This window comes from Tyto alba, unplaced genomic scaffold (assembly GCF_018691265.1).
Source record: "Tyto alba isolate M040663 unplaced genomic scaffold, T.alba_DEE_v4.0 Super-Scaffold_28, whole genome shotgun sequence".
Classification (NCBI taxonomy): domain Eukaryota; kingdom Metazoa; phylum Chordata; class Aves; order Strigiformes; family Tytonidae; genus Tyto; species Tyto alba.
In genome coordinates, this window is record NW_024881302.1 from 21,103,796 (window position 1) to 21,129,307 (window position 25,512).

The 25,512-nt window shown below is 42.5% G+C and overlaps 1 protein-coding gene and 1 pseudogene across 11 annotated transcripts in view; one reads left to right on the top strand and one right to left on the bottom strand.

Moving 5' to 3' along the window:
- Window positions 1-16,276, bottom strand: part of LOC122153974 (ubiquitin-associated protein 2-like) — a 51,472-nt gene extending 35,196 nt beyond the window's left edge. For 4 of the 11 annotated variants that reach the window (XM_042798624.1, XM_042798617.1, XM_042798626.1 and 1 more), the window contains exons 1-6: window positions 16,027-16,271; window positions 13,465-13,531; window positions 11,926-12,121; window positions 10,599-10,690; window positions 9,662-9,712; window positions 378-402 (exon numbers count right to left, since the gene is read on the bottom strand). In XM_042798624.1, the coding sequence (XP_042654558.1) occupies window positions 378-402; window positions 9,662-9,712; window positions 10,599-10,690; window positions 11,926-12,025 (268 nt within the window). In that variant the 5' untranslated portion in view covers window positions 12,026-12,121; window positions 13,465-13,531; window positions 16,027-16,271. Of the gene's footprint in view, window positions 1-377; window positions 403-9,661; window positions 9,713-10,598; window positions 10,691-11,925; window positions 12,122-13,464; window positions 13,532-16,026 lie in introns of all 11 variants that reach the window. The other 7 variants (XM_042798625.1, XM_042798616.1, XM_042798621.1 and 4 more) reach the window with 7 other exon arrangements.
- Window positions 6,148-7,510, top strand: LOC122153976 (annotated as a pseudogene).
- Window positions 16,277-25,512: the final 9,236 nt, after the last annotated feature.

Genomic DNA, 25,512 nt, shown 5'->3' on the forward strand with positions numbered 1-25,512 from the left:
AGCACACATAGAGCTGAAGTGAGTTGCATTACATATCAAAGCCAAGTGCCCAGCTATTTATTTTGAAGGTAAGGAATAAGCAAAATTGATATGTGGTAGGATATGAGGCAGATGAAGACATACCGAAAATTATATGAATTCAGCAATAACGTTTAACCATGAAATAATAGCCGTGAGGGGACAAATGCCTTTCTTACATGACTTTTCTTTCTAGTTCTAAAAGAATTTGAAATGATGAGCTGAACCTGAATTATTTATGGATTTTAAAAGAAGAAAATAAACAGGGGTTGAAGTTAGTGCTACACAAAAAATTTACTAAGAATAATAACAAAAGGCCATGTTACTAATAAAACAGAAATATTTTCATTTAGACTCACAGGTAAAGGAGATCTTACAGGAGCTCTAGAAATAAATAAATAATAATAATTAAAAAAAAAAAAACAAAAACAAAAACAAAAACCAAAACAAACAAGCAAACAAAAAACCAAACCCGAAACTAAAATAAAACCCCCAAAACCCAAAACAACCAAAGCAAAACATCAATTAATTGTAGTCTTTCTGAATCATTCCAGAAATACTCTTGTTTATACTGTGTGACACACAAAGAATGATATGTCCAAAGCAAACATGTTTTTAAGGTTTCATTAATAAATGAACAACTAGAGGTCTATTTTTTCAATCCTGAATACCCCACTTTCCACATTTTTAAAATGAAAAAGTAATTATTTAATAGGTTAACAACACTTATTTTTCCCTGACTTCACATTACCTAAATTTGAGCTACTATGTATTATGTGGCATAGTTTCAGCAAATAAACTGTACTGGACTGTAGAATGTGTATTTATCTAAAACAGGTGTTTACAGAAAGGGATCTGTTGTTTATTTAGTGATTTAAAGGCAGCCATGTTTTAATTATTTATAAACTCTTATTCAGCAAGAGCTCTCTTATAGACAGACAAAAGCTAAGTGGATGATACTATTCTTTTCCTCATGGTTGTTACTGTTCTTTTATGATACTCTATCCATTATTCTTAAGTGCTTACCTGCTTAGAAAAGACAGCATTCGGTAACCTGGGCAGTGAATTTACAAACCACTAGCAACACTATAATAACTTTAAGAGAGTTTTAATCAAAGTATGAGTTATTTTGCATACAGCTATTCTCAGTGTGCTCAAAGGTATTGCCGACATAAGGAGAGTATTTGAGGGGACTATATACAGTGTGCTAAGTACTGCACACTAGCTCCCCACTGTCCCTATCTGACCAATGTTAATGCAGACTGAGCACCTCCTTACTTTGAGATTCACACCCAAACTAAACTTCTGGCAAGTCCCATGAATGGACAAGCCCATACAGCTCCATCCAGGCTGATGCAAACTATCTCTTTTACATTCACTCTGTCAAAATAAGAACTACATAAGGACTGGCTGAAAAAGTTGGGAGTGTTCAGCCTGGAGGAAAGAAGGCTCAGGAAGACCTTATAGCGGCCTTCCAGTACTTGAAGGGGGGTACAGGAAAGGTGGGGGGGACTCTTTACCAGGGGATGTAGAGATTGGACAAGGGGTAGTTTTAAACTGTCAGAGGGCAGGTTTAGCCTAGATCTAAGGCAGAAATTGTTCCCTGTGCGGGGGGTGAGGCGCTGGCCCAGGGTGCCCAGAGCAGCTGTGGGTGCCTCCTCCCTGGGAGGGTTCAAGGCCAGGTTGGACGGGGCTGGGAGCCCCCTGGGCTGGGGGAAGGGGGCCCTGCCCGGGGCAGGGGGTGGCACTGGGGGGGCTTTAAGGTCCCTTCCCACCCAAACCAATCTATGATTCTATTCTATTATTCTAAATGATTAATTTAACCTAAATATTTCACCCATATGTTGAAATAACTGAGGAAAAACTAGAACAAAGTGCAGTACATTACCCACATATTTGAAAAATCAAAAGCTCTTCATTCTAATTTACATAACTTCATATACCAGCAGTTTTGTTTTAAACTTTGTTCTTGATCAAAAAAGGCAAAGATTCTGATTTTTTTTTTCCATCTTAGATGCTAATACCAAATTAATACTCTTTATAGTGAGTAAAATAGAAGTGAAGTGCTCAAATGGATTATAGAGATTATATGAAAAAAAGGTTATTTTGTTAAGCTTTTTTTTTCAATAAATCTGTTATGTGATAATTCATAGGCATTTATTAATGTACCCTAATTTATTTTCTATTTTTAATTATCAGGCTATCAGCACTTCTATTAGAGAGCTGAAAGGTTATATCTTATCTACTACTTAGGAAGCTTTCACGATAATACTTTTTATCACTACATTTTCACGTCACCAAAAACATTCCAGATATGTCAGAGCAGGCTTTTTTGTTTATTTGTAGTAACCCTGAGGAGACTGGTGGCCCATGGTTAGGCGTTACCATTATCTACTTTTGTCCTTTGTCGTAGTCTTTATTTTCTCATATTGAGGTGTGTGACTTTGTTTGTTTGTAGGTTTTCTTTTTGGTTTTTGTTATTTTGTTGGGGTTTTTTGCTGAAATGTTAGGATGTATGCATTCTATGTGTACAAAAATAATAAGGATCTGTTATTATCCAAAAGAAAAATAAAATGTATATCGCCACTTAATATGTGTGAATAATAAGTAGCTTAAAGTGAACTTGGTTTTTTGTGTTTCAGAAAAGTGTGATGAACCTCTGGTCTCAGCACTACCCCACTCCTCCTTCAGCAGTTCATCAGCTACGACAAGCAGTTATGTGCCAGGGTATGCCAAGTTAAACAAGAGAGGAGGTAAGGGGTGGTCTCCACCTTAAAATTCAGATATTTCAAGAAAAACAAACAAACAAACAAACAAACAAACAATTAAAGATATTTTTAACATGAAAATGCATTTATGTAAAATATTATTGTTTATGTTTGCTTTAACAAAGTTTTAGCTGTCTGACAGAATGTTTCTATAAACAGAATAAATTTCTGTTTCATTGCATGTGACAGTAATTGCACTCCATCACACTGCAGGGAGAAATACACCACTAATAATGTGTAGCAGCATGGTCCAAATGCCTAATGCCGATGGAGTCATACGGTACATTTATATAATTGACTTCACTTAAAAGGGCATACCTATGTTTGTTGGGTAAATGAACACTTGCAAGGTCATGGTTGTTGGAGCAAAACTAAGCAGCTTTGATGTGCATTGTTGATTTAACTTGTTTCTCATGTTAGCAATGACTGCTGCCATTCATTTTTTTTCTACCACCACAGAAACTTTGCCTTTTGCATGTATTTCTTTAAGGCAATGAGGCTTTGTTCACAAATAACAAAGTCACCTCAGTTTTGGTCTTTGGAAGAATAGGTGTGTAAGTTTGGTCTACCTGGTCTACCTATCCTTAGGGACAGGTAAATTTATTTCACAATCTGAACACAAGTCTGTACCTTCACCCATAGGAATTTTCATAGCTTCCTTGATATTTCTAAATGTCTATATATATACACCATTTTGATAACTGATCTCTACATTAATTTCACAGGAATGATACATTTAAACATGAAACTTTAGTTTAACCTAAATTATTTAGTATCCTGGATACTATTGATTTTTTTTTCTAAATAGGATAAAACTAAAAGACCTAAAATGTAAAATTTCACAGATTCTTGTGAAATAATAACAAAATTGTATCTTCATCCCCAAATACATCAAGGGTATGATGTATTGACTTAACGAACCTATCATTTAAAATATTTTCCTTGTAGGGATGAAGTAGAGAGAGCAAGTGACTATAGTGCCTCGAACTTCTAAATCCTGAAGTTCTGTAATAATGGCAAAACACTAGACTTGAAGAAGGTTAGCACTGCTGCTTTATTTTTCCTGTTCTTGCAGGAATTACATTGCTACTGTCTGGATACCATATTCTGCCTCCTACAAAAAAAAAAAAAAACACCCCAAAACATTGAAACAGAAGAGACAATTTTTTGTCTTTGGGTGTTTGCAAACAAAATCTGAAATATTATCAAATGATGGAACACTCTTGAGGTTAAAAGCAGAATTGTTTCATTGACACTGTAGCATAGGCTACCCGTGTTCTCCACCAATTTTTCACATTACTGTTTGTGTAGCTTCTGAGCCAAAAAAAAAAAAATCCACTTTATGGGCAAAGCCATGAATTTACTGTTAGCCTAATTATAATCTTATTCAATGAATAAATATTGGCCTAGCGAGGGAGGGAGGGAGGAAGGGAGGGAGGGAGGGAGGGAAAGAGAGAGAGGGAAAGAGAGAAAGAGAGAAAGAGAGAAAGAGAGAAAGAGAGAAAGAGAGAAAGAGAGAAAGAGAGAAAGAGAGAAAGAGAGAAAGAGAGAAAGAGAGAAAGAGAGAAAGAGAGAAAGAGAGAAAGAGAGAAAGAGAGAAAGAGAGAAAGAGAGAAAGAGAGAAAGAGAGAAAGAGAGAAAGAGAGAAAGAGAGAAAGAGAGAAAGAGAGAAAGAGAGAAAGAGAGAAAGAGAACGAGAAAGAGAACGAGAAAAAGAACGAGAAAAAGAACGAGAAAAAGAACGAGAAAAAGAACGAGAAAAAGAACGAGAAAAAGAACGAGAAAAAGAACGAGAAAAAGAACGAGAAAAAGAACGAGAAAAAGAACGAGAAAAAGAACGAGAAAAAGAACGAGAAAAAGAACGAGAAAAAGAACGAGAAAAAGAACGAGAAAAAGAAAGAAAACTGTTAGTGAGAAAAATTTCAATAACAAATCAGACAGTGCTTCCTTGTGTCTATACCTTTCCCTGGTGTTAAGGTCCTGCTGTCATACATCCTCTGAGTCTTATGTTGGATGGCTCTAACTGGCATGGGGGCTATGGTGTATTTTCAGTGTTCCAGACTCTTTACTGGGAGGAGATTCCAGATGGCTGAGTCAAGACTTGTTGGTCAAAATAAAGGGCAAAATGGAAATGCACAGGCAGTGGAAGCAGAGACAGGTATCCTGGGAATAGTACAAGGACATTGCCTGGTTGTGGAGGGATGGGGTCAGGAAGACCAAGGCATGTCCGGAGCTGAACTTGGCATGACACAAAGGATAGAGGGCCTCAGTGCCGTACTCTGTTAAGGGTTGTCAGTGTCTCTAATAAATGGATGGTTTTTTTCCCTTCCCCTAACAAGCCTGCCTTTTGCTCGTGACCACAGTGGGTGATCTAGCCCCTCCCGGTCCTATCTCCAACCCCAAGCCTGGCTCATCTGTCCCTTCTCATTGCCAGAATGAAGGGCAGAGAGTGGCTGAGGAGTGTTAGGCTGCCGATGAGGCTCAAACCACGACGCTCAGACGTGGCAACCTCCCGTTCCTCCTCCTCCTGCCTCCGGGGCTCTACAATCCCCCAGCTCACAGCCAATCCCTCCTTCCTTGCTTCTCCAGCCGCCTCAGGAGGCAAGGAGGCAGACAAAACACAAGGAGGCCCCGGCTCCGGGACCACGCGCACGGCACCGCAGCTGGGGACCCCGCGCCCCAGCAGCACCACCAGCAGCCAAACTTCTTCCGCTTCCTTCCTCCCCATTCCCTCCCTCCCGCCTGTCCTCCCCGCTCCCATCCGCTTCCAACACAGGAGCCAGGGCAGCTCCAGCCACGAGCACACCCAGGACTCACGTGCCCACCCCCACAGCCACCCCCAGGCCCTCGCTGCTGCACCGGGGGCTCCCCACGCTCGCCCCACTGACATCACTTCACCACCCTGCCCAACGCGAAAAGGAAAGACCAGCTACGATGACAACCCAGGCCAGCCACAAGCCAAAGGAAAACACACCACAGCCAACGCCAGGGCAGCGCAGCCCCGAAACACACGCAGGCAGGAAGGGAAACTTCAGCTGCACCAGACAGCCACCACAGCTCGCCCTGCCTGCCGCCCACAGGGAAACCCTCACACACCTCCCGCCGAGGGCTCTGTCCCGCCGCTTTCGCATCTCCCACTCCAACAACGCACTTCCCCAAGACCACCGCAGCCAACAGCCAAAACCGAAAGCCACAGCCGGAAACTCGCTGCCACCACAAAGCCCGGAAGGCAAAGCCGCCCGCGGCACCACATAAAGCCGCCCGGCCGGCAGCACTCCAAGCACAGCGCCCACCCGCACCGCCACCACGCCGCACCCTCCCCCTGCCCAGCACCCCCCCACGCGGCACCCACAGCCCCACCATGCCTGCGCCCGCAGCCCCACAGCCCCGCCTGCGCCCTGCCGCCCCGGCGCTCCTGCTCCTCCGGCCGCCTCTCGCCACCGCCCTCGCCTGCGGCCCCGCCACGCCACCTTCCCCTGGGACAGCCTCCAGCTCCTCCAGGCCGTGGCTCCCAGCCCGCCACAGCCCTGCCACCACCCGCACCCGCCCGCCTTCCCCGACACCCTCCTCCACACCCACCGCCCACAGCAAGCCGCCGACACCGCCCTACGCATCCTCCAGCACCTCTTCCACACCCTCAGCAGCCCCAGCACCCCCCAACACTGGGACGACGACGCACGCCACCGCCTCCTCAACAACCTCCAGCACCACATCCACCGCCTGGAGCAATGCCTCACAGGCAGCGCCACGCTCGCCCAAGCACAAGGGCCCCGCAACCTGCCGCTCACCATCAGCAAACACTTCAGCGACATCCAACACTTCCTCCGCACCCACAACCACAGCGCCTGCGCCTGGGACCGCGTCTGCCTCCAGGCTCGCGCCTGGTTTCTACAGGTGGGCACACTGATCCGGCAAATGACGAGCCAAGACGCTCCTGCCCCCCACCCAGCCCACCTGCACCAGAGGTCCAGCCCCACCCAGCGCTGGCAGCCGCGTATCGAGCAGAGGCGGCAGCAGCCCGGGCTGGGATTGCTCAGCACTGCTCACACCTCTGCCAGCCAGCAGCCCGCACCGACGGGGAAACGGGCATGACCGCGGCAAGGGCCCGCACCCCTGCATCAGGGCCACAGCCTCGCTGGAAAGGGAGGAGGAGGAAACTGCGGTGCTGCATGCTTACCGACAGCTGCGAGGGTCTGGGGAGAGGGCTGGTATTTCTTACCCACCGTGTGATCTAGCCCGTCCAGCCTGTGACCTCCCCCGGTGGAGGGGAAGGCCCCCATGGACACTGCGGGACTCTTACGCCAATGACTATTGATCACAAAACTCTATTTAGTTGTTTGCTTGTGCGTTCATTTATTCATTTATTTAGCCAGCCATTAATTTAAAAATTTGCATCTTTATTTATTCATTCACTTGTTGGAAAGAAAGACTTTTCGCAAAGGCAAAAACAAAGGAAAAAGAAAAGAGGTGTTCACCATGCGTGTACCTGACAGGCAAAACCAGGGTCTCTGCAGGCAGGCAGGGGTGAGCCTCCCTCCTGCAGCCCGTTCCACCAGTGCCCCACGTCCCAGTCGAAGGCTCCGGACAGCGGGTCCCTCTGGGGACCCACAATGGTCCTTCAAGCCCACGGGCATCTCCTGCTGATGCCAGACCTCCAGAGCACACGTGCCCAGAGGACACGATGCCTGCCCCGTGCACTTCTCTCCCACCACCCACTCTCTCCCTTCCCAACCCCCTCCCACTGACAAGACATGAAAGCCACCTCCAAACCACCACCTCCTCACAAACAAGCATTCAGCAGTGCCGCAGCACCGCCTGGGACCACGCAGGGTGGCGTAAACAAGGTGCATGCAACTCAAAGGGGCAAGGAGCGGACGCACCAAGGCATGCAGAGATTTGGACAAGCAACAGCAGTCCAGGGCTACCCACCCCACCCAAGAAACACCAGAAAGCCTCTGAAAACACAGCAGATGCCCAAGACTGCTCCTTGCTCGCCTACAGCCACCACAACTGGCCCAGGATGCTCCTGCCTGTGCTCACACACCAGTGGCCATGGGGACCTGCCCCGCTACATGAAGCCCATAGCGAGCACCATGAAGCCCATGGTGAGGCAGGCCGTGCCCTGCAGCCCACAGAGGTCCATGGTGGAGCAGATGTCCACCTGCAGTGCAGAGAGGACCCCATGCCAGGGTAGGTGGATGAGCAAAGGAGACTGTGAGCCTCTGGGAAGCCCACGCTGGAACAGGCTCCTGGCAGGACCGGTGGCCCCATGGAGAGAGAAGCTCATGCTGGAGCGGGTTTGCTGGCAGGAGCTGTGACCCCGTGAGGGTCCCAGGCTGGAGCAGTGTGCTCCTGTAGGGCTGCACCCTGTGGGAGGGACCCAGGCTGGAGCAGTTCGTGAAGAGCTGCAGACTGTGGAAAGGACCCACACTGGAGAAGTTCGTGGAGGACTGTCTGCTGTGGGAGGGACCCTGTGCTGGAGCAGGGGAAGAGGGAGATGAGTCCTCCCGCTGAGGAGGAAGGAGTGGCAGAGACAATGTGTGATGAACTGACCACAGCTGCCATTCACCATCCCCCTGCACTGCTGGCGAGGAGGAGGTACGAAAATGAGGAGTGAAACTGAATCCAGGAAGACTCAAGGGCAGGGGCTGTCAAGTGTTTTTAAAATTTATTTTTATTTCTCATTATCCTACTCCGATTTGGTTGGTAATAAATTGTATTAGTTTCCTCAGGTCTTTTTTTTTTTTTTACATGACTGTAATTGGTAAATGATCTCCCCCTGTCTTTTTCTTGACCTACAAGCCTTTCACTCTATTTTTTTCTTTCCCTTGTCCAGCTGAGGAGGTGGAGTGCAGAACAACTTGGCAGGCACCTGGCATCCAGCCAGGGTCTACCCACTACACCACATCTCTTCTGGTCCCAGAACTGCAAATATTTTGTCATTTTGCTGATCTGGAAATTATCTCACTCATTTCAGTTGGCAATTATTGCAAGGATCGGGCCTTTATCAGGTAGTTAAAATTGTCATTAATACACTCAACTTTTTTTTTTTTTTTAATCCAGGATGTGCAGCTGGTCAGGGTTTTGTCTGGGACATCCCTGTACTCACCTTTGAGTATCTGACTCTGGCTGCCCCCAGACTCCATACGGAAAACCTGATACTGACTTCCTCCTTTAATTATGGCATTCATCCAGTGATACTTCTTTTCCAGATAACTGCTCACTGCTCTGTCTCTACCGATACAGTGCATCACTTCATTCTATGACTTTTCTCAGTTACATACTACCAAACTTTCTCTCATAAGTCCTTATCCCGGATTTCTGAAAACAAAATTCTTTACCCTTCTGCAATCTTAGCCGAGGCTCTTTGTGAATCTGTCGGAAAGCTCAGTGTCTACCACGCATCATTTACATTCTGGATCCAGGGAAGGAAGAAAATTTAATGAACTCTCCCTCCTGCAGCTCACCTGCATTTGTTGCCATGATGCATATGCAAACATCTCTAGCTATGACCACCTCCAAAACCTTTCAGATGCACCTACTGGCTGCCTGTGTGTGAACTTGCTGTTCAACCCTCCCTCTTGGTAAAAGAAAGCATTCACGCTCAGATTTCACCTAGATTTGACAAGATGTCATAGTGTTGCTACTACACGTAAAAACTTGTCCACTCAAAAGCACAGAGTACACTTGCTGGTATTTACAGAATTTGCAGATGGGCAAATGCACAACGTAACAGTTCCTCTACATCGATTTACACCACCTAGAGAAACTGTTTATGGATGTTTAAACAGACAGAATACAGAACATAAGGATAAGCTTTTAATCACTATTAAATGAACTTGTTTAAAATTAAACAAACAAAGTCATTTACTTACCATCGGTAGCCTAGATTGAAGCATCTGGAGATCATCATAACCATAAATCTGCTTAAAGACAGATTAAAATACAACATCATTATAATACTTTTCTCTGACGCTGACCAATTTCAGGCTTTAAACAGAGTTTGACCTAGGCCCACTGTATTTTCAAGGTATACAGATACATGTTGCATTGTGCCATCGTGGTGCACTGTAGCATTTTAAGGCTGGCAGGGCTAAGCTTAAAATAGCTTGTCACTGACGGTGTTTCTTGGTGACAGCAGCCCTCTGAGGAGAGTTTGACTGTCCCATCTTCAATACTCTTTTCATAGGTGCAACATTCATCAACTTGTGAAAAATCTATAGGGCATTCAGATTTGGGAGTAAGAGCAGCCACCACTTTTGCTGCAATCATTACTTCTGAGAGTAACAGTACTGAAAGTCTGATGACTAGGACCACAAAGCAACCTACCATATCCCCTCACATTTAGTGTGATACAGAAATATGATTAAAGTTTCTGATTCAAAAAACAGATAACCAAAAATATGTTGATCCTGCTCAGACATCAAAAAGCCATGTGTAGTCTTTCAAAGTGTGACAGACGAACACATACCACATTTCAACCATTGCTATAATAAATCTACTCCAGTAACAAACCTGAGTGAGACTAGTTTTTCTCAAAGGGCCTAAAACCTGATACCACTGAAAACCATAGTAACAAGCATATTTAGCTTCAACAGCAGCCACATTAGGTCTGTACCAACAGTTCTGCAGTATACTATCAACACTAAACCCCCACTGAATATATTTAATATATTCAGCAGCATTTGGAACAAAAATTCCGGTTGCAACATGTGCCAACTGAGATGCCTTGGCATAGACAGCAGCAGGTCTGGAGGGCCCACTTGCACCAAGGGTTAAGCAATCAAGTACAGAAACAATTAAATTGCTTACTGGGTAGGCAGGCAGAAGTCCTCCAGGTCCCACAATATACTGGTTATGCAACAAGGGCGGTACACCTTGGGGCAGGTTTGGGGGAGCTTTGCCTGTAAAGTCAAAATACAGACACTTTAACAAGCCTTTAGAAAAGAAAGGGCTTCAGCATTGAGACAAGACAGCTCACAAGCCCTGGTGGCTGCAAATATCTTGTGAAGAGCAGAACTACGCTGAAGAATTTTGTGCTGGCTGATCAAAATGCTCAAAATAGACCAAGGGTTTAACCGTGTGTCAAGAAAGGGGAATCACAGACTATTTAAGGCTGAGAACAGTCCCATCGGAGATCAGTCTGATTTTGTCATTTACTTTGACCAAGAGGATTACAAGAATTACAGAAACTTCTTTCCTCAGTCCTCCCCTGAAGGCAAAATTCAGGCATTGTTTTCCATCTAAGGGAGCAAATGCTCTCCTTTCATTTTCTGCTCTGTCAACACATTCCCCATTATCGCCAGCAGTAGACTTGAAAGCACTGAATGTTGCCAGCATACTTTTTGTGAGTGACTTATTGCAGCTGAGAATAGCAAAGAGAAGATTAAAAGTTTCAGTTGCCTCCATGAAGCAGTGCTAGGAAGCACAAAAGTGGAAAAAATGTGCTTTGGCCAGTCATCAGACACTTCATTTACAAGGTACGGGAATAAGAAATGAGAAATCCTTCTATAAGAGTTTGATCTTAATATTTAAATCATTCAGTACCCTCCACAGGATTTCCTTTTTGCAGTTCAGGTTGATTAGAGAAGCAATAGAGAATTTCACACTGCTCCCACTGCAGTGTGAGAAGCCTCCCCACCTTCTCTCTCTGTGGACCCTTTTTCTGAAGTGCTATTTGCTATGGAATGACCCAGACATCAGACACCTTTTTTCCTTTCTCTAGATGTGGCAGTAGGGATGTGGCATATAATAATGAGGACACTGCAGTATATTTTGATACTGTCAAATGAATTGAAGTCACAGAAAAGACTGACATTAGAGCTAATGTGAACTCACAGCCAAGAGCCAATCACAACCTGGAATGCAAACTGGGTGAATCTCCTAGTCCAAAACTTCCAAAACTTCCCTGGTGTCTATTTATAAAGCTCTTTGGGGACGTAGTGTGCTATATAAATGCCACACAACACCCTAACAAATATTTCAAATATACAAAACCAGCAACTTTATTTTATAAGACAGCAAAGAAAGCATGCTGAAAATGCCAGTCAAGCATAGTTGTGGCTGGTGAGATGCTCAACTGACAGCCCCGCTGACTGAAGTCCTCTGTCTATCCACATTATCTGTTAATATTGCGAACCTGAAGACACTAAGGGAGCTGCCCGTGTGGTAGCAGCTGGTATAGACACACTGGCAACGCTCAGGCCAAGGCTGTCTGTAGTGTTCATACTGCTTGCCATGCTGACAACCGAAGAGGTGGTGCTAGTGGCTGAGGTTGAAGCAGTTGAAAAGGTTGTTGAGGGCTGAAGCGAAGTTGTGTTCTCAACACTAGTGTGCTAGAAAGAAGACAAAAAGAATGAAGATCACAAAGCAAATAAACCACAGTGGAAGATGCTGAGGGGAAAAAAAAAATATCAAAAATCCCTCAACAATCTTTTAAGTAACAGCAGCACATGCAAAAAATATGCATTATCTATACACCAAGCAAGCAAATAAGTAGCATGCTTGTGATCTTTAAGTTTTCAGAGAAAATGATTACATGACAGTTAAATTTAAACAGCTATATCATCATAAAGTGATACCACAGAAACTCAAATGCCACTCCATTGCATTATTTCTTGCCCTTTGCTTGTATACTCCTTTAAGCTAGTACTCATTACGTTAAATATACTCCTGTATTTTTCCAAAAGACAGTACTTGTTTTCAAAAACAGGACACTGCTGCAGTGATTTCCTCAATACACTAGTGGAATTTAAGAGATTAAAACACAGCAGAGTCAATATGCCCCACAACAGAGTCAATGTAGTAAACTGATACGCAGACCAGATGTGTTACAGGAACACATAAGCATAAAGCGGTTCCTGGTTTGAATCCAGCATAATACAATGCCTTTAACTGTAAGCTGATCACACTTGTAAAATAGTGTCATCAACACACAAAAGCCAAAACAACTCTGACAACAGAAAAGAAGGATTCTGGACAAGTGTGAATGTCTAAGTTACATATTCAGTAGGGATGGAGCATTAAAAAACCAAAATACAGGCAAAAAGAAAAGTAGTAACTTATCTACACACTCCAGCTGGGATTGTACAGAAGTACCCCATCACAGAACAAGGCAATGTCTCTCTGACTTTCATTTGTGCAACCTCATCTAGAGCACCATGTTCACTACCATTCGCGTTATCTCAAACGCATTAAATACACAGATGACAACAATGCCACATTGTAAACTCTAAAATCAGTCATGAGGCATTTGTCATGACCTGTGTCATTCCATCACCTGCATTTCGCCAGCTAACATCTCCAGTGGAGACTGCTAACAGTCCACAGTTTGGAGCACTTTAAGACAGCCGCTTCTAAATATTTTTTTATTATTTGTAGTACATTTGTTACAATTAAATATTTCTTAATTCAATCCCCCCTTGCTGACACAAAAACTTCCTCTGCATTTATTTGTGTGACTGGCAAGCCTCTGCAATAGCTATTCCTGATCTAGTACAAATCACAAGTGGTAAAGACTATTTTTACCACTAGAGGGCTGGCAGTCCTTCTTCCTCACGATAAGGCTCTTGTTTCAGTTCTTAGTGTACCAGGACACAACGACCTTTAGGAGAGGGTCTTAATCATCAGATAAAATGACTGTAAATCAAACACCTGTTGAAATGCAAATAGGACTTACTGCATATGAAGTGCTTGAAGACAACACTGAGGCAGGAGAGAGGCTGCTCTGATGATTGGAAAGGGAGCTAGAAAGAAATCACAAAGAATTAATAAAACTGTTTTTTCCTATAACTGTTTTTAATATCTAGATGTATGTTTATATGCACGTATATAAATATACAATCACAGAGCAGACAGTAGGATATTAAATAATAAAAATTACACATATACACACAGTAGGATATTAAAGAAAAAATTGTCTGTAGGGTTGTGTGTGTATAAACATACACACAGACATATACAAACACCCCTAGGGGCCTTTTTTCCACTAACTAATATCCTGCTAACTTTTAATGGAAAAAATTGAAGTACAAAGACAGCTATTACTAACAAAAAACATCTAAAACACCATTCATTTGTATTTATCAATTTATTTTCAGAAAAACAATAGTTGCTTCAGGAATTATGTAGCATTGACTCCAAGAGACATAAGTTCAAAACCAGAAGAAGGTTCACATAACACATGGCTTGTTTCTCATTCTTTCTCTTAGCAACTGCTTCTGCCTGCCACAGGGCACCAGTATTAATTTATTAGGTGAGGCAGTGCTTTGGTTTGACTCACTATGGTATTTCTCGCATTTTTATCTACATGACATTAGTTCAACCAATTAGAACTGCAGGGTACTTGCCCCATAACTCTGCCAAAAGCCCCAATACACCCTCAAAAGACAGAGCTCAAAAAAAAGGACAAAAGAAGAACATCCGTGAAAGCCTCAAAATTAGCCATACTTCTACAGAATCTGGTGCTTTAATCAAGGCTGTTTCATACCACTACACTCCTCCAAAACCCATTCCCTCTTTGAAAAGATGAATCGGATGAATCAGAACTATCAGTTCAGTTTTATACACACACTGTAAAATACGAAAACAAAGAACCCCCTGATGAAAAACATCTGCAGGTAATGTCATTTTAGAAAGCAACTCTCCTTTGGCACCACCTTTTTTTCATAGCTGACCAGGCCTGTAAACTTTTGGCAGTAACAGTGGCACCAACAGTCATCTATAACCCAAAGACATTTAAATGTCTCCCCGAAAGGTGACCGAAACTGGTTCTCAAACATTTACACTGACAAAAGTTATACCTTACATCTGAGGTCAAGAACATAACTTACCATACGGTATGCAATAAACATAATGAACACTGAACAAAGGCAAACAAAATAAAGCCATAAAAACATGTATGGTTTGGTTCTCAAAAAGCCCCTCCCCTCATGTGAAACTGGAAGCAAGAGAGATTCTGACCATAACAAATATTTTAGTGTTCTCTATGGAAATAGGCACAAGAAAATACGGCAGTTTTCATAACAAAGCTGCAGGCTAAATTATAAGCCCTAAGGGCAAACACTTCTGGCAGCACTTTGAGGTGTGGGACCAGAATAAATCTCAGCAGTTTCATAGATTATTTTTACTTCAGTTCCTTAAAACTGTTCCGCATCTGCAGGAATTACAATGACACCACTTCAGGCAGCAAGGAAAAATAGTTCAGCCCAACATACAGTTTTAAACCACTCCTTCGCTCACTCTCCCACATCTTCTAATAAGCCTTAATTCACCATCTGACCAACAAAAGCTGCTAGCACAATCAAGTCAGACATGCTTGGAAGTCACAAATCATCTTTTCACAGCATTTGGTACCTGCCCAACAGCATCAAACCTCCAACTAAAATTTCCACCAATGTACACAGATTTTCTGCAAACAAATGTGGGGAGATGATGTTTCTAACGTGAATGGAATAACTCTTGTTATTTGGCATATTTGCCATTTTATTCAACATAAAACACTAATGTATTACTAGAGAAGCAACCGTGTCCTAGCTGTGAAGCAAGGAAAAAAAAAATGGTAACCCATCAGATTAGTTTCTTACATTAGCAAATATAATACCAAGGTAATTATAAAAAGTATAACCCAACCAGTATTCCTTCAGGATGTCACCTGCCTGAGGATGAAGCTCAAGTTAAGCAACACTGAGAAAATCAGACAGTGTAAGTGAGCTAAGCTGTGCTGAATGTATTTCCAGGAACACTGATCTGGTATTTCAAAGTGTCTTAAGGAAGCATATAAAAACCACACACTTCCCCTGTGGAATTATTTCTGGTTTTTAATTTTAAGAAATTCAAATGTAAGTGAAACTACAATATTTCAAAATTAGCCAGGAAGTAAAACTGTTAAACAATGATTTGAAACATATGACACTAAACAAACAGCAGGCACTGTGGACATAGTAGAAAAAACAAATTGGGGGAATGAATTCAGCTGACATGACTCAATTATGAGCACATTGAAACACAAAGTTGTTCATATACCATGAAAACTTGAGGGCAGCAGCTGCTCTATCATTAAGAGGCAGCCCATAGCTCATACTTCGCTGTCAGAAACAGCCTAGTCTCTTCTGAATCTTTCTCCTAATTCTAGTTAATGTCAGAAAAGGGGACCCTGGTGTCTGACAGCCCCATACACAATCACCCTCCTGTTTGCCCTCTCCCCAAAACTGAACCGCTTTCAGTACAACTCCTACTGTACCTGCTTAACTGGGAAAGTGAGCTGCTGGCCAAATCACTGGACTGAGGCAAGCTGGGCAACGTTGCTGTGTGCTGTGATGCTGAAGGGAGAAGCGAAGCAGTAGTGGATGCCACGCTAGGCAGAGAACCAGCAGAAGGCAGTGAGGGAGAAGGCTCTGTCTTAGGTGCTGGAACTGATGGAGTAGCTGCAACAAGTTAAAAAGAGGCATTCAAAGGCAAATTCCAGCACACCTGATATCCCAGCCTGGATTCAGGAACACAGTAGTATTCTCCCCCTGGTTTACACAAATCTGACCATTAAGAACCAGTAACACAATCAAACAATCTGGCTATTAAGGAAAATTCAAACTGTAACAGAGCTATCATTTTTTACCTTTAAGCTCTTCACCTACAACAGACTTATAATTGTCACTGCTACATGTAGTGAACTACAGTCTTCTGCACTTCACCTCTCACTCCAGATTACTAGCTTTTGCTCATAAATGAATCCTCATTTTAAAATTGCTTGCATTTGGTTCTGCAAACAGAAGTCATCTGCACTTTTCAAGGCACTGTACAAATCTACTTTTACCTACAGCTCCTTTACCTACACAGCACTTTTGATAATGAAGACTGAGATCACTCAGTACAAGGGCACATATACTTTATCAGTTTGGAGTATCCAGTCAAAGGCATAACGCAGTAGAATAAAAGAAGCTACAACAGGAGGCCATGTTTGAGCATAGCATTTAGCATTTTTAATGGTTAAAAGGTTGTGTCCTGGGTTGAGTGAGTGGTGGAGTTTTTTGGTGGCAGGGGAGGGGGCTATAGGGGCGGCCCCCTGTGAGAAGCTTCTCAAAGCTCCCCCAGCTCCACGTCAGCTCCACTTCTGTTTGGGAAATTGAGCCAATCGGCTGCGCCTCTGCGATAACGTATTTAAGAAGGGACGTGGTGACGGGCAGTCGGACTTGTGAGGAGGAGTTGCTGCAGCTGCATGAACACCAAGGTCAGTGGAGGAACGGAGGAAGAAAGGAGGGGGGAGGTGTGCCGGAGCAGAGACCCCCCTGTATCCTGTGGGGAGACGGCAGGGCGGCCCCCCCTGCCACCCATGAAGATCTGCAGTGGAGCAGACATTGATTTATGGCCTGTTGTTCCTGCTCGGCTGATCAAGGTTCTGTGCCCGAAGCAGCACGGGGGTCTCGTGGGAAAAGGCAGCCCCGCTGCTGTAATTCAGCGCTGGGAGGATTGCAGCACGCGGGGGAGTCCCACGCCGGAGCAGCTCGGGAAGGGCTGCAGCCGTGGGAGGGAATCCAGTCGGAGAAAAGTTAGTGACCCATGACGGAGCAGTGTGGGGAACGCTGCGGCCCATGGGAGGAACTCATGTTGGAGAAGGTTTGTGGAGGACTGGCTGCTGTGAGAGGGGGACCACGATGGATCAGGCGGTAACAAGTTTCGGACACTCCCCTCACCGAAGATGAAGGAAGTGGCAGCACTGACTGCACCCCCCATTCCCTGCCCCTGCGCCACTGGGGGAGGAGGTAGAGATACCGGGAACAGAACTGAGCCCGGGAAGAAGGGAGGGGTGGCTGGAAGGTGTTCTCAAGATGTGGCAATGCTTCTCACTGTCTCACTCTCTTATGTGCTGTTAGTGTCTGTAATAAATGTATGTCTTTTTTTCTTCCCCTAACGAGTCTGCCTTTTCCTCGTGATCATAAAAGGGGGATTTTCCCCCATCCCAGTCCTATCTTGAACCCTAAGCCTGGCTCTCTGTCCCTTCTCATTGCCGGAGGGGAAGGGAGAGAGAGGTGCTGCATTGTGGTTGGCTGTCAATCAGGCCTAAACCACGACATCTGAATTTGTTCAAAGTAAATGGTGTCCGATTTCTCATTTTATTATTGTGGTCTGTAACACATTTCTACCACGATGTCACCCCTCACTGGCTTCTCCTTAGATCCTGACACACACGGAGAGCCCAAGTTTCCCAGGCAGTGTGCATTTACATGCGTGAACTTGAAAGAGACATCCCTTTGCCCTGCTTCTCTCTTCCTGAGGTCTCTCTCATTCTTGCCTTTACTCTCCAACCCTATACACCACTTTCTCATTCAACTGTGGGTTGTAGTTTTCCTCTGCTATTTTATCAGTGGAAAACCAAAAGATAATTGTGGGGCTGGAACACTCATCCGGTCAGGAGAGGCTGAGGAGGAAGAGATGGCTTTAGGGCAACCTTGCAGCAGTCCCCAATACCTACAGGGTGGTCACTAAAGGGATGAGGCCAGGCTCTTTACTGAAGTGCATGGCAGGAGGATGAAGAGCAATGGATACAAGCTGAAGTCAGACAGAGTGTAAAATAATTATTTTTTTCCCCATGAGTACAGCCAGGCAGTGGCACAGATTTCCCAGAGAGGCTGCAGTCTCTGTCCTTGCAAGTTTTCCAGATCCAATTGGTTAAATCCCCAAGCAACCTGGTCTGATATCAGGGCTGACCCCTGCTTTGAGGAAATGGTTGGACTGGAGACATCCCTAAATTCCTTTCAATCAGAATTATTCTATTATTGTAAGAGTAGCTTAGTATAAGAACAGTAGCTTGGCAAATATGAACAACTACACCAGGTCAGCCTAACGTCAGTTTAAGCAGATAGCAAATAGTATGAGTAACACAGTACAACATGGAGGAACACCTTAAGTGCGAAGCAAACATTAAATACATTTTTTTGCTTTTGATGAGGTAGGATTATATGATCTGACTGTCTTATACAGGTTAAAGTATTTTACATTATTAAGGTAATAAAAGAAGTGTCTAGTCCCTAAATGCATTCCTCCTCTCCTTGATTCACTGTTCACTCAAACCTCTCATCTGCAGATGCTCAAACCTTTTCTGAGATTCTGTTGCTAAACTTGGTAGGTAAGATAGGTGACATTTCTGCTCTAACAGAAAAATCACTATTAAATTTTTTTAAAATAATGTTTCATCCTGATTTTACACATTTACCTTTCTTATTTTACATTTTTTAATTTAATTCCATACTGCGTTATCACCACTAGCTACTATTCTCTACATATCAGTGTAACACATTAACTTGACTTGAGATACTGACCTTTACTTGCTTATTACATCACTTGACTGTATATTTAAATACAGTTCTTGGTACTGGGAAAACTTACTCTCCTGGAAATGGGTTTCTTTAATTCTCATGAGTGCATACCCAGTATCTCAAGGTCAACAACTCTGCCTTTTTTCTGCATATATATTTTTGAGAAGTTATAGAGTTGCCCAAAATAAAGCCAAAAACCATAAAAACAGAGATTGAGAAACATATAGTGTATTTTTTGAACTCATTATGGGAGAAAATTAGGAACAGGCACAAGGTGAGCAGAAAATTATATATTAACTTTCAAAATCTTGTTTTATAAAGGAAGTTATGTATTAATGTAATGGATTTGAAAAAGAATGAGATTCTAATATGCTAAAAGAAAAGTAAAAATCTATCCTAAAAGATTTACCAATAATTTCACAGTGGATTCAGTGAACTGGGAGTAGAAAATATTTAATCTTCCTCCAACAGTCATTTGCTAGCATCATTGGACAAATAATATAGTCACATAAGTAAGAGCAGATTAAGCTTGCCCTGTAACAGGCACAACATTGTCCTGTTAACTTTTCCAATATTTTTCTACAGAGTCAAAAATTCTGAATATTATGCTTACACCTCATTATATTGAGTAGTGTCAGTATCTGCACAATGACCTTAGAACAGACACCAGTGCATCTTGTGGAACCAGACAATGAGCTCAGCAATGTGCAAGATCAAGTGCTGGATTTACAAGCTCACTGTGAAATCTGAAAGGCAAGATACCTGTAATTTAACATTATCCCTCAAAGATCAGGGGGGAAAAAATGTTTCCTACTTGATTCTTAATGGGTAAAAGAACATGGGTAAAGTATTTTGGGCACAAGTTTCCTGAGGGGATAGAGTTTCTTCTCATCTTTATTTACAGACATTAAATTCTCTGTTAACATCTCTCCTGGCACAATGCATGTTTGCAACATAGTCAGCATCTTAGCAAGAGCATTACAGTCCTAGCTCTGATCATAAAAGTCCTTAAATGAACATTAACTGAAATAGTTTTAGTTGCCACTGATTTTCTCGACCTTTGTACAATTTTGTCTGACAAATTCATGTTCTAAGGCTGCGCATTGCTAAACACCATGGAAAGTGTTCTAAAACAGTAGCTTGTGCTATGTTAACATCCCCGGAGCTACAGTCATCCGCTGAAGGATTACATGCTAGTCAGAACATATTGTGTTACACTCTATCATGCCAGATCTGCAGTGATAAGTTTATTCAACACTAAAGCTGAGTTTCTGAAGTGACAAGCCTCAGGAATCAAGCAACTGCAAAATACCCATGTCCAGTGTTCCAAAAACATAGCAATGCTACACATTATTCAATCAGGCCAATGACTTGCAGCATGTGCTTGCTTAATACTTGCTTAAGATAAAACGATGACAATAACAATGTCAACAAAATGCTTAATCCAAAAACTACCAAAGTCAAAAGACTTCTTTCCATCAGCAGGTTTCAGATCAAGCTGTGAAATATGTCAGTGCACTCTGTTCCTGACTACCACCAAACTCACTGTACACTACCACAAACTTAATAATGCCTCTGTCATGACCACCAGATTTTTAATGGCATACAACCTTTTAGAACTTTTCTTGGTAATCTCTCTCTTTATGATGTGATGTCTCTTCCCATTAGCCATGAATATTTATCCCTGGAATCTGAGGTCATGGAAATAGCTGTGACACAGAGGATACCAGGACTGCAATAGATTTAACATATCTTCTTTGACAGAGTTAAAATACCACATGGCATCAAATGCAAACTGCCTCTAAAGATCAGTCTTGTCCCATATGAAAGGATCCTTTCTATAGGAACAAGCTTTGTGAGAAAGCTGAAGTCCTTGAGCTCTTCCTCCAGAGAAGGGAATTAGCTTTTTGTATCTACAACCTGCAAGTACCTTTATATATTTTTTCTCTTTTCCCAATATCAAGATATATTGTGCTATTAAATAGAGTTTCTGGATGCTTCCAGGGATTTTAATCAACTATGCTGAGACACCAATAAAGAGACTGAAAGTTGCATGACAAAATCCTTCTTTTTATAAAGAAATGATTGTTATAAAAGGCGAGTTTTATAATTTGGAGTTTTCCTCCATGAGCTCTTCTTTCAAATAAATTAGATAAATAGGTGAACCTCATTTTACAGGTTCATCTATCTATCTGGCAAAGGAAAGTTTGGTGCTCAATTCTATATTCTAGAAGCTTATTTTATACTTTCAAAGACATATAGTTAAAAAGAACAATATAATCTTTCTGGGAATGAAAAAGAAATCAAATGTGGACATGGTACATTAGCTTAATAAAACTCAGAAAAGACATTTAAGAACTCTCTGGCCTGAGGGTCCCTTTAAGAACAAACACAAATAGTTCTGTTTTTACATAATCTTCTTTCACTAGCAATAGACACAGGAGAAAGTGCATCATATTCCTTCAGTTTGAACCAGACAGTGGTATTCAGATGACAACTACTTGTTAAAACGTATCTCAATTTGAAAGCAGTTTACTGAATTACCTCTATTGCCACTCCATGTCGATAGTAGTTTTGTTTCAATAGATCTGAATTCAAGTTATTCCTACCTTATGTTTTCCATGTAAAGTATACAGAAAACAGGCTAACATTATGTCTGTTAAATATTAAAAACAGAACAGGATTTATGTGCTAAATTTACCTGGAAAATTAATGGAACTTAGGGGCCCAATTTTCTTCTGTACTTCTGCGAATCTCTTTACCTCTTTGCTCCTCTTCCTACTTTCATATAACATCTTACTTACCGCTAGTATATTTGCCTATTAAATTTGCCAATTAAATTTTCCAAAATAGTTGCAAGTTTCTACATCGTTAAAGTCCTTAGATTTCCTTTGTGGGGAGTAGGAAGTGAGAGCATGTTGTAAATACATCTTGTCAGAAAACTGAATATATTTATTATTTAAACTGTCTATACTAACTAACTGTTGTGATACGAGCTTAGAGGGTAACTGAGCACCATGCAGCCGCTCACTCCCACCTTCCCCTTCAGTAATGGGAAGGAGAAAATAAGCAAAGGCTTGGGATTCGAGATAGGACAGGGAGGGATGAATCACCCATTATGGTCACAGGCAAAAGACAGACTGAATAGGAGGAATCCAAAAAGAAAACAATTTTATTACAGAACATTAAGAACAGACAAAGCAGGACACTGAGAATCATTTCCATATCTTGAGAACACCTTCCCCCCACCCCTCCCTTCTTCCCGGGCTCAGTTCTGTTCCCGGTATCTCTACCTCCTCCCCCAGTGGCGCAGGGGCAGGGAATGGGGGTGCAGTCAGTGCTGCCACTTCCTTCATCTTCGGCGAGGGGAGTGTCCGAAACTTGTTACCCCCTGATCCATCGTGGTCCCCCTCTCACAGCAGACAGTCCTCCACAAACTTTCTCCGACTTGAATTCCTCCCATGGGCCGCAGCGTTCCCCACACTGCTCCGTCATGGGTCACTATCTTCCTCCGACTGGATTCCCTCCCACGGCTGCAGCCCTTCCCGAGTTGCTCTGGCGTGGGACACCCCCGCATGCTGAAATCCTCCCAGTGCTGAATTACAACAGCGGGGTCTACCTTTTCCCACGAGACCCCGGCCTTCTTCAGGCACAGCACCTTGATTATTTCAAGCAGGAGCCACAGGCCATAAATCAGTGTCTCCTCTACCGTAGATCTTCATGGGCAGGGGAGGGGGCGCCCTGCCATCTCCCCACAGGATACAGGGGGGTCTCTGCTCCGGCACACCTCCCCCCTCCTTTCTTCCTCCATTCCTCCACTGACCTTGGTGTTCACACAGGTGTTGCAACTCCTCCTCACAAGTCCAAGTCCTCCTTCTAGGTCCATTCTTAAATATGTTCTTGCAGTAGGCGCAGGTGATTGGCTCAGCCCTGGTGCAGAGGTGGGGTTGACTTGGAGCTGGGGGAACTTCAAGAAGCTTCTCACAGGGGCCACCGCTGTAGCCCCCCTCCCCTGCTACCCAAAAACCCCACCACATATTGAAACCCAGGACACTAACCAATACTGCTGGTATTGATCAACATCAAAATTAACTCCATGCATAAGTTTTTGAATTAAGTTTTTATAGACCCCACATTCAATGCATTCAAAAATTTTCCATTTGTCTGGTACTGTTGATAGTTCAAAATCACCCATAATAGCAGCCCATATTAGATTTCCACTATCAACATTATATTATAAATAAGGCTGTTGGGACACTATTATGCCATTCATGTGTTTCTGAACTATCCTGCATCACAAAATAACATCAGTAGTGTTTGTCTAATACACAAGGAGAAAGCAGGAGAAAAGTTAATAGTATCACCTCTTCTGGGCAAAGTACTTCTGATAAATGCTAACAATGAGCTTCTGGTATTACGGAAAAATAATACCTATATTTAATTGGAAATTTTGGAAGTAAACCAGTGAATTTATATTCATTACAGATAATAAAGTGCATAATTAAATTACTTTCTGTAATAGATTCTAGCACCTTGACAGAAAGCTGGAATTGCACAGTATTGCTAATTGCTCTGACCAGCAGCATCCTGTTCTTTAGCTGTAATATTCAGAACTTTTTAAAGTTCTTGGGGTAAATTTGCAAGATAAAAGCCATCATTACAGCTTTCAATTTCCTTGCTTGCAAAGTAATGAATGGTAAGTTTCTGAAATCATTATAAGCTTTTCCATAACTAAGCTTTTAGCTGTGTTTCATGAGTCACATTAGACTACGCAGACAATGTATTTTTGCAGTTATGTGTCCAGCTGAAAAATGCGTGCAAGCTTCTAAACATGACACAGAAAAACTTGCTAGTGACTAAGGCCCTAAAGTGAGAATACTTCTGTTTTCAGAGAACAGAAGACAGAGAGAATGGGGAGAAGCTCTTTTCAGGTGACTGAAAACTATATGGCCTAAAGATACTGGTAACTCTAGTGCTCTGGTCAAATCAAAGGCTTTATTTATGTTGTTTTCTTATCTCTGTTAATTTAGGAGCTTGTTTTTAGTTTTTACTTCAGAGTCCCAACTCTATTTTTCTATACACTCTGGATCTATGCCAATAGGGTAAATCAATTTATTTTGTGGTTTCTCCCATCTTCTTTCTTGAAATTAACTTCCCCTGTTCCTTTCAACTTCCTTGCCTTTGTAGGTGAGTCTGAGAGGCTGAAAGTGTTGCAATCATCCATAAAATTGGATTAGACTGTAGATTTCCCCAGCAAACTATGTCATTGTGACTCCAGCCTCATAGAAGGACCAGCTGTAAGACAACCAGATAAGAGCATAAGAACTGCCACATCACACCCAGTGAACTGGTAAGGTAGTAGCTTTTCTCTAAGGGTGGCAAATACCACATATTTATAAACAAGGTGCTCCAGCCCCAGAGTAGACAGCTACAGGAAAAGCATTCCCCATGGAGGGCTGAATATAATCCCTTTAATTAAAGTCTAGTGGAAACCTGAGAACTGGAATGTTTAAAATAATTTATTGCTAATTCCTACTCAGTTTCTGGTGTCTCTGCTTTGATTGCCAGCAACAGTACTCCTTTCCATATGACTTTGGATGTGGCTCATCAAACAGCCATTGCTGGTCAATACATTGGTTGCTGTCTTCGATGCGTTTCACATTACTTACTGTTTCAAGAGAAGAGTTAAAGCACCATCACCAGGGTGTTTAAGATAATATGTTCTGCATATAATATGTAGGTTTGGTTTTGCCTTGAAACTTGATGTTCATTAAAGTAACCTTTAGAGATTGCTTACAATAATTTGGCCCACAATTAATAGTTTCTCTAGTCTCTCAATAATGGCTATTTTCAAAATGTAGCATAGAACTTTTTATTTGTGACAATTGATTACCATTTGAGTTAATCACAATTGTGAAAAAAAAAAAAAATCAAAACAAAGAATCCACAACAAAAAAAAGCCACCTGGAAAACAACATGTACAAGCAACAATCGCCTCTATGTATTCAAAATATGTTATGGCAGATTGCTGTTGACCAGCTGCTAAAGTCAGCAAACTAAATAATCCCAGCACTGGCTTTTGTTGAAGGTTCTTTCCCCACAGTAGAAAACAGACAACTTCTTGGTACTGAATAAAGCGAAGTAGTTCACGTACCATCTCTCTCAGTACGTATTAAAAACAACTTGGCTTGTGTATTAAAAGAAACATCTAATTTCTATATATTCTACATTTGACAGAATGTCAGCTAAAGCTCTTTTAGTGCAGCACTATGCTAAACCCAAAAATATTTCCTTCTCAGGAAACATACAATACCCTGTTTTGCTCAGCAACAATCTTCTTTACCAGTCATTTACAAAATTGCCCAATATCACCTGATTCTTCCCTCAAAACCAAGTCATCTTCATATCACACAATC